The sequence below is a fragment of the Thermobia domestica genome, chromosome 10, assembly GCF_964235325.1.
Source record: "Thermobia domestica chromosome 10, izTheDome1.hap1.1, whole genome shotgun sequence".
In the NCBI taxonomy this organism is placed as follows: domain Eukaryota; kingdom Metazoa; phylum Arthropoda; class Insecta; order Zygentoma; family Lepismatidae; genus Thermobia; species Thermobia domestica.
The window spans coordinates 189402224-189418694 of record NC_137463.1 but is presented as its reverse complement, the minus strand read 5'-3'; the positions used below and the strand labels follow the sequence as shown (position 1 = coordinate 189418694).

Genomic DNA, 16471 nt, shown 5'->3' with positions numbered 1-16471 from the left:
CGTTGCCAAGAATCAAACTCTGAATCACTTACAGTTACAGTAAATGTGTTAAGCAGTTGGCTTTCTTCTGTTTTCAAATAATTGAAAGTTGTTAATATATGGAGACAATTTATAAGGGGAAAAGAACGTCGAATCCAAGCAGCTTACGTGATTAATGTATGTGTGGTCTTTCTCCTTGTTGAATTTGGATTACTTATGTAGAGCTCTTTTTACCTGGAGAATACTTGTAAAAGAGGTAGTGCTTAAAAAGGGTTTACAGTTTTTCGTTGGCTTTTTTTTATATAATATAGTGTTGTTGCTTAGGATACAAAACGTGTACAATACAGTAATCTAATATGGGTAGGGGTTTGGGTTTGGAAGAAATGGTTTGAATTAAAACGTAACATCTTTTATTCCATTGCAGTTCTACTTCTGTTTTTTAGTACTTTGAATTATGATGACTCATTACAAACGACTGATCAATAGTAAACTATCTTTGCTTGCTACATTTTTCACGAATAATTAACTTTTTAAGGGAATCTGTGAGAATGTGAAATAAGTCAAGAATACGCGCCTTGACACCGCGTAGCATAGTCGCCAACGCTCTCGCCTTTGTTGCGAATGGTCCCGGGTTCGATTCCCGGTGCGAACACTCGGTCGAAAAAGTGTAAAAGCTTTTTTCAGGTCAACCACCCTGAAGTTTTTCCTGGGTTTTCCTCATTCACACCAGACAAATGCCTCACATAATGGTTCTAGGTCGATTCCTTTCTTCGTCCCTAGTTTCACAGGCAATGTGATCACCGAGAGATGTCATCCCTCATACGTGACGGACTTACATGAGCATAGATACCGAAAAGTCCAGAAATGTAATTCTTAATCCTACGAATACGCGCCCTATCATCGGTGTTTATAATTAAAAATCAATATATTGCAATTACTCTACAGTTTTTAGTGCTTCCAACTGAAACATTGAACAAGCCTGAACTGATCTCCCTCCAGCATCCTTATTATATTTATCTGACTTTGTTTAACGAGGGCAAGGGAGTAACTTAATTATAGTACAGTATTATTATTATTATTATTCCAATCCATGTAGAGAGTTTCTAGGAATTAAAGCTTGCATAAATTTTAGTTCGTGTTGCTTTTAATTCAGTTTAAGAAAAGCACTAATGTTGGAATTCATTTTGCTACATAATTTACGAATTTTCTTCGAATTTCAGAATTACTCTTCCTGAGGATGTTTTTGTTTATTAGTTGGATGATCTGGAGTTTAGCGTCCCTTTCAACACCAAGGGCATATGAGACGTGAACCTACAGCTTCTCGGGATCGAGACAACATGAGCTCCCACCGGAAATTAAACCTGGGTTTCCCGCGCCGAAGGGAGTACGCCAAGCATATAGGCACGAGAGAGCTCTTTTTCTGTTTACTACAGGACATTTCAGAATGATACATCACCTCTCGTTACTATGCATTCATTTCTTGTTTCTACACGGATTATTTCTCTGAGAAAACCAAGCATTGTGCATCTTACGATTAGCATTACGTCGATTGCATAAATTTCCAACATCTAAAGGCAAACACTGAAGATTAATAATGTGCAGGTTTCCACTTACCATATACTTCTATGAGTTCTTCCAGTTCTTCAATCCTCTGTGTATCCGCTACGCGCTAACTCAACTAAAGCACTTCCAGCTAACAAGCGGGTGGGCGAAAGTCCGATCACAGTGTATGCTGGCTCTGTAGACTGCTTTTTATCAAATATTGTCTCATAGACGAACTCGGTAAATAATCACTTAAGAGAAGGTGCACGTGCTTTATATATATATATATATATATATATATATATTAGGAGATTTCACATCAGTTCCCGAAAAAAAATAGTCTTTAAGAAGAGTGATTACTAAGAAAAATGTATAGAAGTTTTGAAGCTTTATCTTGTAATGATATTGATTTTCCATTATTTAAATACAGAAGTGAAATGTGGAAATATGACACAATGATTCCTCAGAACTACTTTCTGATCATGTCAGTGTTGTCGATCATAGGTGTTGTAAGTTGATGTAAAGTTTGGTTATCTTTCTTTTAATTCGTTTTAAATGCTGGATTAGACATGGTTGCCCGCAGGAAGGGACAAGAGCAATTGACAACTTCATTTTCGCTGGGGCTTAAGTTGTTCGAAATACATATCAAAACCTATTAGATTTACTTACTCAGACCTACAGTATTTAATATGGAGTCTATTTACTGGAGGTAAGGGTGTTGAATACCTCCACCACAGTTGTTTTCACTTAGTGATTTATGTGGGAATGTATTTGTTTCTTTCCTTTGAAATAAAAGGGGATTTTACTTTGGAAGGCTTACCTTCGCCATAATGAAGATGTGCTAGTAATTTAGAAATTTGCTTGATGATAGGTTGGATATTTGTCTTTACAGCTCCTGTTGAATTAATGTTACAGCCAGAAAATTAGGCGACAGCAGCGTGTGGGACAAGGTCGAATACTAAGCTCTTATTATTATTCTCTCTTTCAGCAGCGGGGCTACATGAGACTTGGACCTATAGCTTAACGTAGGATCCGAACCACATGAGTCCTACCGGGAATCAAACTCAGGTCTCCCGAGCCAGACATGTATTTCAACAGGGTGTCTATCGGTCATGAAAGTCACGAAATCAGAAAACGGTCATGAAAGTCACGAAATCAGAAAACGGTCATGAAAGTCACGAAATTTAGCTTTTGGGTCACGATTTTTTTTTTTAAACTGTGCAAATGTAAGTATAAATTGGAAAATTTTGTTCTATAAAACATCAAGATTCAACACTAAAAATGTCTATGGTCGGCTTTAGAGGCTACCAAATCGCAAGCAAAGTACGTTTGTATCGCATGGATGAAAATTTGGCCTAATTCGCACCCAAATTCGCTCTTGAAAATGTTAGGAAATTTTATGATTTGGTAAAGAAAAGGTCACGAAAAAGTCACGAAATTTCATTGTGGAATTTTAGTAGACACCCTGTTCAAGGAAAACCGGCACAAACGATATAGTAAAAGATAGCACCTGTGTATAACGAAGAATCTTATGACACAGTAAAACACTGGAAGAGAAAATTCAAATATAGTCGCATAAGTCTATACGCTGACCCAAGAGGTCGTTCCTTAGTGGCTACCGACCAAAGCGGGATAGCAAAAATTCAGTATCTAGTACTTAAAAATAGACGTGGGACTAGGTAAGTGAACATTAAGTTTGGAATCCGTTCATCACATATTGCATGATATTCTGCATATGAGCAAAGTGACAAGGAGGTGGGTTCCCCGATTGTTGACATCTTTTTAAAACAGCAATGTATGTAATCCCCACAAAGCATTTTGAACCTATAGCACAAGAATAGAGCTGCTTAAGTAAACAGATTAGGAACTATAGGTGAATGCTGGGTATATCTATTTAATCTTGAAACTAAAGAAATGAATAAAACATTGAAACATACCTCATCTCCCACTCCCCAAAAGACTAAATTGCAGCATTCATTCAGCAAGATCATGTTCTTCGTTATTTGGTAACCTAAAGGTGTGGTCTTTGACTGGTTACTTACAAAAAGGGGCTAGAATCACAGAACATATTACAGGAAGTGCTGCAAAGGTTAAGAGATGTTATGAAAGCTACAAAAGTTACGAGATGCATGACTATGAAAATGACGTGTTGTTGCTAGCGGTCAAAGCACTGGCACACCGAGTAGCAGAAACACTCACTTCGTGGGCAGATATTCCTATGGACCTTTTCACCCGTTCTGGCTGTGTCCGACTACTTTCCCTTCCTAAATATAAAGAAAATTTTGCAGGAAAATATGGAAAAAGATTTGAGAAGTAGACGTTTTGCAGATGAGGGAGGATGTCATTAATACTATGGAAATCTGGTTTGCTCCAACTCCGCAGACTTTTATATAGATAGTATTAACGGACTGATCCATGGATGAGAGAAATGTAAGGCAATATGAGGTGAATATGAAAAGAAAGACGTCTGTGTTTCAAATTCCTAGTTCATCTCTATCATGGTAAGAGTAAGAATTGTAAGAACTTTCTGCCCTCCCGTCATAATATATGATTTTATTGATTTCTTCTTCATCAATACTTCAATGTCTCATACTTTGTGATGTCTCATACTTTGTGCAAAATAACATTTCCTGTTATAAATTTAATGTAAATAAAGTAATATTACATTTATAATGAAACACCTTTTCGATAAGTGATGCCATTATTGGCTGAGGAGAAATTGTATCATATGGAACGTGCTAGAGGGTATGGTGGCAGAAAAGAGAGAGGGAACGAATGAAGCTACAGTTGATAGACGGTATCAAAACAAAAATCTTACGTCAAAACAATTGTTTCATTGAAGACCGTGGTGCGTGAAGGCTTTTCAGCTGCAGCAAGTAACCTGCTAATGATAACATAATACTTGTAGTGATGATTGATAAAGCAACAGACGTTTAAAGAGACATGAAGAGAAAAACACTAAATTCATTATTAAAATCCCTATTCATTAAAAACAAACAAACAAACAAAAAAAAGTTCTCCATATAAATCATTGGGCCGAAAAACAAAAAGATGGCTCAACTTCTTAACAAAGTTATGTAACGTACGTAAATAATTATTTTCATATATTCGCGACTGCGCTTGTGTGTCAGTCTCTTGTGCCGTCCTCCCTTGAAAAAGGAAAGCCCTACGAGCATCTCCTTGATTTGATATTCTCACTAGTATGATTTTGTAGCTAGATGGTAGTATCGTAATTTTATGAGGCATTAGTGTATGAATTAATTTTTGTTCTTCTATTTCAGTGATGGAAAACCAGAATAGCTTCCAAAAGTTAATTCAGGAAGTCAAAAATCGACAAAAGTCAAAAGACATAATTCGAAATGAAACCAGTGATAACAAAAAAGATGTTAGCCCGAAGTTTCAAGAACTGAAAACTCAAGAAGAAACAAATGAAGAAAGTAATGAAAAACCTGTTGATAAACTTGAACAAAAGTGCGAAATATTAAAAAATTATGATGAAAATAGTAATGAACGATGCACCAAGGAACGTGAATCAGAAGATGTAATCATAGCGTACCAAGATAATGAAGAACGCGAGGATGATGCTGTAAGGAAACACAGAAGAAGAAATATAATAGATAGTGATGATGAAGATAATGAAACAAACGAAGTAACAACAGTTGCATCGATTCATATTCCTCAGGATGATTCAAATAGCTCTTTGTCTAATGTTTCGCCATCACTGATTTCACCACGATCGGAAAGTTCAGAATCAGTATGCAATGTGAGTCGTTCGAAAACAGATGTGTCGGCTGGTGAATCTTCAGGTGATATCAGTTATTCCCCAATTTTTAGTGGGAAAAAGGTTAGCAAAGCTCACTCTCTTGAGAATAAAGAAAGACCTAAAAAGGGTAGAAAATTGAATTTATCACCTGAACTATTTGGTATTACACCTTCTAGTAAATCGTCGCAAAATAGTGTTGATATTCCACATGAACAAATGTATAAGAATGACAACACTATTCTAAAAAAAGTTGCTGATAGTGATGGCTTTAATGACCAGAGTGAAGGTAATTTTTATTTGTTTTATAAATTACTGCTGCTCATTTATACAAGTTAGTTGATATAAAGGGACGTAGTTAATTGTCAATTTTTAAATAGTATTAGAAGAATGACGACTTCTTTCACCAACAAGAGTCGGTTTCGTTAAAATTAACACAGAAGGTTGTCTGTGATATGCTAATATATGAAGTATATCTATCGAAGTTTGGTGAAAGCTAATTTTGATGTCTGCCTCTAGTAAAAATTTCACAGATGTGCTTCCAAAACTGGGCGCTAGAGAGCACTTTGCATCGTTGTTGCGCCCGTTTGTTTTCATTGCGTTTCGAAACTTTAAGACGCTTCTCTCTGAAAAATTAAGAATTTTGAGTTAATGTCATTCTTGAAATAAATAGACGAGATATATGTGTGTTATTGAAGCATTTGGTAGAAGAGCTTACAGTACTTAAGTATTGTGTGGTAATATTTTCACTATATGCTGGTAAGTAATTGATTTTATACACATTAATATACATAAAACAGTGATACTATTATCCAGAACAGTAAAACAAATAACGCTATAAGTATTCACGCTTAGAAAAATTTTGAAAGGAATGTGACTTCTAACTAGATGCTTCGCAAATGCTTCTGTCTCTTTTGTTTTCTCTTCCTTCTTCTTATCCGTGTCTAATGAAGTGTTTAGTAAAAACGTTTATACTGTACTGACCATTTTCAGAATTGTGTGGTAATGTTTTCACAATTAGCTAGTAGTTTATTAAAACTATACAAACATAATCCAAAGAAAATAGCCTTCGCGTATCGTTTTAGCAGTTGCAAATCGAAAGAACTAGGGGGAAAAATATATAATAAAGGAACGAATGAAACTTATAGGAAGCACATACATTACTGTATAATTGTGAAATATCGTGAAAGTATAGCGAGATAGGCAGCGAAGAGTTTAGAAAAACACTTAAGCGGAAAGCGTAGTCTAATGTTGTGATGAACTGATACAGGCAGATGACCCGAGCATTAGGTGAAACTAGGGTCGAATGTAGGACAAGTTTTACATCTGGATTTGTGATATTTCTTATTTCTTTAGTGGAGGTGCGACGTGTTTCAAGGAATCATTTCTTGGTAGATCATCTCTATAGAAGGAATGGAATAGCAAATCCTTTGCTTGTTACCACTCCCAACTTTTCATTAAGCTTCGATTCATAGTTATTGTATTGTTTTTAATATAGACTCATATCAAATTAGAACTGGAATTATTCTTACGATTCTTTAAACAGGGTGGCCGCGCGTTCGGAATTAAGGAAAAAGCGGGAAATATGCGTGAATTTTTAAGGTCTTAAAAAAACCGGGAAAAGTAAGTGAATTTATCTATAGATTTTGTAAAGAATAAACCAAGTTAAAAATTTGAGGCTCTATTAACATTTATTAGACATTGCATTTCCGGTTGAGGTAAATTCCCTTGTTAGATACATAGGTACAAGGGCAAATATTTAGCATTGTCTCCTATTTTTGATGCAAACAAAAAAAATCTTTATTGGTCTGTAAATCGATTTTGTAGTAGGTATGTATAACAAGAACTTATTATTATACTCTTTCCGGTTCATGATGTCAGGAAGAACATTAAAGGGTTCCCAGTGCTATGGTAAGACTTCGTTTCAAGAGGGTTGGCTCCAGGACCCACTCCTCCGGGATTTGCTAGTCAAATGTGAAAGAGAGATTTATAATGCAGGTTGCCGATTTTCCCCTTAGACTATTATTTCTGTTGCCAGTATGGGATGCCAAGCATTAATTAGCGATATGCAGGGGAAGAAACACACAGAAAAGCAGAAAGCCTGAGATTCGTCCAACCTTCACACATTTATAAGAAGACCACAAATACCAAGTTCGGCTTCTTCATTTGGATGAAAAGCCGAGAAACTAACAACGTTTCGTGATCAGCTTCCTCGTTTTGTGTGAAAAGCCTAGGAACTAACACTATCTCATGTTTAGCTTCCTTGTCATTAGTAAAAAGCCCAAGAACTAACACTATTTCATATTCAGCTTCCTCGACAGGAGTGAAAAAGCCCAAGAACTAACACTATTTCATATTCAGCTTCCTCGACAGGAGTGAAAAAGCCCAAGAACTAAAACTATTTCATGTTCAGCTTCCTCATCAGGTGTGAAAAGCCCAGAAACTAGCACTTTTTCGTGTTTAGCTTCCTCGTCAGGCGTCGTCTGTGACAAATCTAACGGCAATCGTAATAATATTGGATCTTCTGATCTTCACTCAAGTGCTTTCAAGAAGTATCTGTTAAATAGTTATGTTACTAGTGCGGATATTAAATGATGTTTACAAGTAGTTGACACACACAAATCCTTCCGTTCTCCGGAGAAAGATGTAAAGTTATTTCCCTACTTATTCCCAGACAGTGAAATAGCAGCAAAAATGCAACTGGGCCGTAGTAAGATAGGTTACATCATTTTATTTGGATCCAATAACATTTCAAAAGAGAACTTCTTAACACAATACATACAGTGTGTGGTAACAGTTCATTTGTTATTGGATTCGATGAGTCACTACAGTGTCTCAGAAAAATCAAATGGACGTCAATGTCAGATTTTGGGAAATTACTAAGGGAGAGGTTTGTACTCGTTACCTGACTTCTGCTTTCCTTGGTTGAACTACAGCCTCAAATCTCCTAGGAGCATTCATGGACTTTGTGAGAAACCCCTTTATGTCAAAAATATCATACAGGTTTCTATGGATGGACCCATGGTAAATTTAAAGTTCCTTCAAGAGTTTAATACATTTCTGAAATCAAAAGAATTTGACTCTTGTTCTTTAAACTTTGGCAGTTGGAGCTTGCGTACATTAAGTAATGCTTTTAAAGTTGATATGCTCGCAGTAGATTGGGATATTGCAAAGTTTTTGCGTTATTTGTACAACTTATTCAAGAATGTTCCTACAAGGAGGGCTATGTATACTGAATTAAGTTTCGATATTTTCCCATACAAATATTGCCCTGTCCGTTGGTTATTAAATGGAAAAGTAGCACAGCGAGCTCTTGATATGCTTCCCTGCCTCAGAGAATTTGTGAAACAGGTACCAACTTGAAAGATGGTAGCAAACCGTCTTGTAGCAGTTATGAAGTAGTAAAACGCTGTTTCGAAGACCCAATGTTAAGACCCCAAACTAGCCATAGCAAGTGACATTGAACAATTTCTCACAGATTTAGGTCCCTTTCTATACTCAGAGCTGCACAGGAGTGTGTGCGCGCAGTTATGCAAAGATTTATGAAACCAGAACACGTTGAACATTTTAAAATTGGTGTACAGAGAGAAGAATATATATATATATATATATATATATATATATATATATATATATATATATATAATTTAAAAAATAAATAAACGGAAAAATGTTTAAGGATACAGAACTAGCCAAGTTCTACAGGGATTTTTGGAAGAATATTGTGGAAATAGTCATAAAAACGCAGGAACGATTACCACTGAAATTTAAGTTGACAAAAGCCATAACTTGCTGAAATCCAGAGGTTGCTGCATGTGATGAAGGAATGATCCGCTTCAAAAACTTTTAACTATATTGGTTGAAAGCAGTTGGCTTGACGGCCACACAGCTGATGTTGCTGCTCGGCAGTACTGTTCTGTAATTAGTGATCCAAATACCAGAACACATCTTGAATCTTTTGATAAAAAGTTTCACGGACTTGACAGTTTGTAGTCTAATGTCATTTCTGCCTACAAAGGTAAGACAGATGCCTTGAAGGTTCTCCATTCTACACTAGTACTCTCTCACGGAAATGTAAATGTGGAAAAAGGCCTTTCCGTAAATAAGGAGAGCATTGTTTAAAACATGGCAGAACAGACTTTGGTTGCACAGAGAACTGTGCATGACACAATATCAAATAAAATAGGGAAGGCATCAACATAAAAACCACAATATCAAACTGCTTAGGATGAGAAAAGGAAGAAGAAAGTATGTGAAAATAATAATAACAACAATAAAAAGACATGAACAGGAAAAGAATGAAGTTCTTAATCAAAGAGTTAGAAAGTAAAGCAGCTAAAATAGAAGACGCACGGAAAGCTAAAAGTGCTACTGACAGTGAACTTAAAAAGGCCTATTCAAAACACACAATATGAGTTTTTAATATATGGATCAGTGAAAGAAGTTTCAGTGACATTTACAGTTTTCTATAGTTCTTACCTTTATTACAAGAATATATATTGAATGTATGTGTGAACATAATAATCTCGTAGTTACTTGATTTGTTGAATCTGTGCATATTCGTTTGATGTAATATATATAAATGATGTATTATATTTATACTTGGCTGTTCAGACCCTAGAGTAATGTGTAATTTATTAAATAACTTCCATACAAAAGTCCTTGAAAAATGTTATGATGATGCTGGAAAACGTGGAAATATGCGTGAATATTATCTTGCCGTTTGAGTGACCACCCTGAAACAACTCCCACGTTAAATTCATCTGGTTCTTCTCTAACCACTCGATCACTTTTCCGTGATGTAAGACTTGAGAATGGACAACTTCAGACTGAAGTACATATACCCACGAACAATATACAATAGCTCTCTCACCATATTAAACATTCCTTACTTCAAATGCAGTCAACTCGAGGATCCACTCAATCTAATTATTTTTCAATAACTGTTTCAAGGACTGAAATTTGTCACGCTTACTTACCTGATACTTTCCACTTTACGTGAAACTGAAAATTAGCCTTTTCTATTCTTCAACAAAATTAATTACCAAAAGCTCGCGACCTCCAAACTATTATTACCGGAAGTGGTCCCTTGAAACACTGCGCATATCCACCAAATAAATAAATAAATACCAGAAACACATGTATGAGACTTGTTCTATATTCAACACCAGTCTCGTTAAAACAGCATACACTCTCTGCCGTGCCGATAGTTGTGATTCTTCCAACCTCATTTATGTTCTTAAATATATCCACTTTTGAGCTCAACAATTACCGTTACATCTCTCGGACTTCTCATCTGCCTGCACTAGTCCATCATAACAATGCAGTCGCCTACACTTTCCGCCTGAGTATTCTTAAAATCTGTCTCATGTCTTTTAGAAAATGAAAGGAAGATGGTAATTTCATTATCTTTCATAGCGACTGTAATTTTAAGGGTCCTTACGTGTGATTTGAATAAGTAATACATGACAATCTAGATCTTTACAAAACTGTGATAATTCGTAGGTTTGCTGGATATAAGAAATTATGAGACATTTTATATCTCTGTGTGTGTGTGGTCTTTTTGCCATATATACCAAACTTTCATTTCGGTGCGTTTCCTCATGGAAACGTGAGTACATTTGAACACAAGACTTAACTGAAAATCAAAATTTGGCGCTGTCCGTTACATAAAATTATTTATTTATTAACCAACGAGGCAGTTCGAATTATTGTTTATTGGAAGTTTTTCTTGTACTGGCATCATAAGCTCACTCTAAATGAAATTGTATTTATTCAGCCGTGCATGTCGACTTGGTTTTCTTTCGTTGCCAAGTGTACGTTCTTTTGTAGCGATGCAAGGGTCCTCTTTTGTGAAGCATACGTTTGTGAATTAATATCTGGTTGTGGCGGAAATATAAAGAGTCCTGATAGTGAATGGGTAAGAAAAAATTAACTTCTATGTCATTTGTGTCTATAGATATACGCCGAACACATGCAAGGTAACAGTATTAATTGTAACACCTGTAGCAAAATCACACTCTTATGGAATCGAATTAACTCTAGAAAAGCGGTTACACAGCTTATATAACTACCACAACTATGATATATTATGCAGAGGACACAGTATATAAAATACTAGCTTGCGAGCTGCTTAAAGTATTCATTGTTCAGATGATTATACGGTACTTATATTTCGCAAACTTGTCTGCTTTTCTGCTATTGAGCTGTACAGAGAAGTACCGACTTCAAAATTTAGCTTCAATTTTAGGTTACATTAGTTCATCAGCTTTATCTATATTAAAGTTTCTATAAGTAATTTGTCGTATTCTGCTAATCTTCATGGAAATTAAATCTTTGCTGTGCTGCCAACTGCTAGTGTATGAAAATTCTGACTAACTAATTAAATCATAATAAGTAAATAATTTGTTTGTGACTACCCTGACTGTTAGTATCATATATATAGCTGTATGTTGAAAATATATACGTTATACACATTTCCAAACAATATCAGATCCGTATCTTCAAAAATTGAGAATCAAAACGTTAAACTAAATGACTTTGAAGCGATGCTCTTTCAAACCTAATTGTAGTGTGATATATGTGTTAGAAAACTTATTTTATGACCTTTCAATGAAGACTCGTGTGAGCTTTTACGTCAGTTACTGCATATTAGGATCAGTGATGTATGAAAATTAGTGTGTGTACCGAAAACTTTTTTTTCATATATACAGAGTGGCTCAAAAATTTCTACACTGTTTAATTGGTTCAGGTGTGAATAACTCTTTCCATTTGAGAATTATTCACAATTAAACAATGGATACGTCTTTTTAAGCCATCTGGTATATATAGTGTTCCCGAAAGCACCGATAGCGTTTGGGAGATTCCTGACACCAAAATAGGATAAAAAAATATTGAGTGCTCTGGGGTGTAAAAGTACTTCCTTTGGGCACTATGACCAGCCGAATATTTGTCAAGAAAATTTGACACTGTCCATAAGTAGGAAACAGAACGTCAGATCAAATTTGCGTAAAAAGAAAATATTTAGAATTTTTAGTCATACTTCTATTAATCATTGGATGTAGTACAGGAGCGGTGTAACCTCCAAATGAATTAGGGTACTCCTGGCTTATTCTACGTAATGCTCTATGGAACTCTCCATACATTTTTGCATTCCCTGTTGCATTTATTTCCAGACTTCCCTTTTCCCTCTTTCTCTTAAAGATCCGCAATTTAAGTTTTGTTTAAGATACACTGAAGTATGAATCTTTTATCAGTTTTTTCCGAATTTAAATACTTTTCAACGAATGTCTTACGATTCTAAGAATATTTATTGTTAGTGTGGCGCAGTGAAACAGTCTACAACGTCAGTTATCTATTGTTGACTAATTGTAGGTTGACCTTGAAACACCTCCTAAAGAACGTAGATCGTAGTGTGAAATACCTTAATACGACGGACATCCAGTAAATATTCCTACTACTGCAACACATGTTTCCTATTTGGGTACGTACTGTTTTATTCTAGTAGCGTAAAATCCTTTTTGCCGGTATTCCATCCTTAGAAAAGTGCCTGAATCATGTCGTCATCCGTATGCAACTTTGTTTTCCGAGAGATCTTGTCAGAACCCAATGGCGCAGTTGAATAACTTGCAACCACGCCAGCATTATTGAGCGTGTGTGATAGTATCTCCCATTCCAATCGGTCAGTAACTACCAGAGTTTGGCTGCCTGTGTGGTCTCGCATTTTTGTGTTCGGAGAATAACACCTCTAGTAGATACTTCTGTTTCTTGCGGACATCCTTCCGAACGTTATCGCAAAGCAGCGTTGAGTAATACGCAACATTTAGTCTTCCATTTTCAAGAAATCCGCACGCATACAATACTGTACACTTGTTACCAAATGATTCCGTTTCCGTAATTATCCGCGAAAGTTCTTCCGTGGTGGCGGACATACTATCGATTATCTCTGTTTCAGGTATGTAGTGATGCATGCACGAATAGATTTTAATAATTAGAGAACAGAAAATCATCATCTTCACATTCATACTAATGTAATCGTTCTCGATTTCACGATTTTTACTTCTTGAAATATTGTACTTGATTATTGTTTTAACTCACTATACTTCCGGTAGAATACCACGAGAATTTCATGCTTTTTTTGAGGTTACGAATACACTGATTCTGCAGTTGTGAATTAATGTGTCTACGATTAAAAATAATGAGTGTTCCTCTTTTCCTGATGTGATCCTACAATATGTCTCTAAATTTACGGACATATGTGCATTTATTGAATAAATTTTCATCATATCTCCTAAAGGAAGCACTTCCAGCCGTCTAGCCCTTTCCCAAGATGGTTGATACTTTTTGTCTTATCTTGATGTCGGAAAATAGCTCCCAAGCATTGCTGGTACTTTTTAAAAATACAGTGAATATAAATACTTATAGATATATTTGTATATTATTTTATTCATATTATAGGTGATGCAGTGCCAACATTTCCTGTTAGTGCCGTCAATTGTTCTTCAAAGTACGAAAGTGTAACTCAGGGAACTAATGGGAGTGTTGAAAAGAAGCAGAAACTAGACTTTGAATTAGGTGTTGATTCACTTTTTGGTGATTTTGAAGAAGAACCAGAAGTACGGACGAAAAGAAAACAAAGTTGTTCAAAAGTGAATGTTAGTGTTAATAATGATGATGATGATGATGATAGTGATTATGAAGATGTGGGTCATAAAACGAAAAGAGGTAGAAAGAAGAAGAATTTACTATGTAGTAACATTGCAAATGAAGGCAGAGTTTTAAGGAAAAGATCAAAACATTGAGCTTAGCTTGTATTTTATGAATGAAATGTTAAGTTATTCCGTATGTGATGATGCAGTGCAACTCCGTATGTGATGATGCAGTGCAACGTGATTAATGCTTTTTAATTTCGAGCTTTTATAGCTGATTTTTTTTAGAAGTAAATTATTTTTTGTGAAATTACTTTTGTAGATAGTAAATATATATTCTTTTTTGTACAAAATTCAGTTATATCTATTTAACCTGTGTTTTAAACCAAATTTTGAATAAAGGTGGTAAGTCATTTTGCACTAGAAGCAAATATCACTGAAACATTAATTGACGATGTATTGCCTGATTGCATTTTAAAGCTGCCATCCCAGCATCCACCTTATGTAAGAAAGATTCTGGAAAAAACGTAGGATGATGTCCGCAGGATTCTAATTCAAGACATCATTGCAATATGAGAGCGCTAACTCCTCATGTGAGGTAAATAACAATATGTTCAGTATATGGCATTCAGGTATAGTGTATAGTAGGTTGTAGAAACTAGGAAAATTTAGACACAGAGGAACAATATGTTTAGACTTCCAACTGGTTGTTTACCAAGTGGAAAATGATCGTGCTTAATATTAATAACATCTCAAGCTAGCTCGTCTCTGCGTCTTTGTACGTAGAGGGTTACGGTGTCTCAGCAGTAAAGGATTTGTTTTTGGTGCAAATAGTTACTGGTTCTGTGTTTGGACAGTGATATATATATATAAAAAAAAATGTATTGCCATCGTATTCATCGACTTTCCCTAGGTTCTAATGCCTCATTTCACGAATTCGTGGAGGCCGCGGTGGCTCAGTGATTGAGCGTTCATCTCTGGTGTGTGGGGTCCCTGGTTCGATCCCAGCTCGCGCCAGGTGGACTTTAGTGGACGAACACCGTGTGCGTGGGTTTTCTCAGGGCCCTCCTATTTCCTCCCACTTTCTTCGTTCCACCATTGCATTCATTTCTCATAATCACCGTGTCCTTTAGCCTAACAGTCATAACCGTGGCACGTACAACTGAAAGATTTTATGTCACGAATTCCTCTACCGTTAGTTGCTTCCATTTCTAATCTATCAATCTGTAACCTAAAGCAGTATTTTTATTTTATATTTTATTTATTTATTTATTTTTTACTGTCGACACACCTTACTGAATGTCCTCGATATTACGACAGACTTGCTTGACTTTTATTAATAATAATAATATAAATTATAATAGTGTAGGACTGTAAGTTTCTATAAAGTGCTGACTCTATGTAGTATTGAGCATTGTTGCTGTCTCTTGAGGCATTGACTGACAATTTGTCTCATAATTTATTTTAGATAATTGTTAGATACTGCATTATTTTTAGATCTTAAAATTTCGCGACACAACCAATTGGACTGCGACACACTAACGTGTCGCGACATACTGGTTGGAAACTACTGGCCTAAAGGGTTTAATCATGAGACGTAACATTTAGTTTACATACGTTCTCCCTTGTGGATAACTGTTTGCCAAGAAATAAGTTAACAGTAACCACAATTCCAAACAAAGAACTAAAATGTAATGAAATCTTTAGTTTAACTATTTGTTTGGAGTTGCAGAGTTTCAAGATTGTCATCCTCAAGGAATGCACCATTGTCAGTAAGAGAGAAGAAGAGTAAAAGAAATGTTACATCCGAAAACATGCCCAGGTTGCAGAAACAAATGATCAAATTAAACTGAAAATTGAGTGTGTGGTTAGAAATGACCCGAAAATGAAACACATGCTGTATCGAAGAAAAAGAAGAAAGTAATTTTTTATTTCTTTATTCATTATTTTTATCCATGAATGCCACAATATCAGTTTTATCTGGATCAAGCCGAACCGACAGAAATGTGACAGATTTCAACATTTCAGAATTACAAGTAATAATCAACATATTTGTTACTTAGAGTTCGAACCAATCGTCGGCAGTTATTTATTAATTCTAGGCGAGAACAATCCTTCAGCCAAGCTGCTGGTTAAGGAAATAACATAAACCAGCGGTCGTACAGTTATTGGTATTTAGCTTTGGGATCATACTGCGCTTAATACACGATCAAAGTGCACATTTTCACACGCCCAATAAGGTACAAAATACACAGATAACACTATATTTCCATGACAAGAGATGTACTTGAAACGTGACAAATGTCCCTAAATCACACTTATTTGCCTTTCATGTGGACGCATGCGAAAGAATATTATTAAATTTGCGAGTTGCTGATTGTACTTCCTCTGTTGTTAACAACAGTATCAAATAATTGTGTTACAGGAACTTTGCCATGTTGAAGTATATGCCTTTCTGTGTGAACAGAGAATAGCCAAGCCAAGCCGAGGTGCAATACTAGCAGGAAACTAAACTATGATACCGCATATTCAAAGAGCGCAT

At 35.6% G+C, this 16471-nt stretch overlaps 1 protein-coding gene across 2 annotated transcripts in view; it reads left to right on the top strand.

Annotated features, from left to right (window-relative positions):
- Window positions 1–14282, top strand: part of LOC145662894 (uncharacterized) — a 65715-nt gene extending 51433 nt beyond the window's left edge. For both annotated transcript variants that reach the window (XM_081728870.1, XM_081728871.1), the window contains exons 8-9: window positions 4803–5570; window positions 13739–14282. In XM_081728870.1, the coding sequence (XP_081584996.1) occupies window positions 4803–5570; window positions 13739–14082 (1112 nt within the window). In that variant the 3' untranslated portion in view covers window positions 14083–14282. The remainder of the gene's footprint in view (window positions 1–4802; window positions 5571–13738) is intronic.
- Window positions 14283–16471: the final 2189 nt, after the last annotated feature.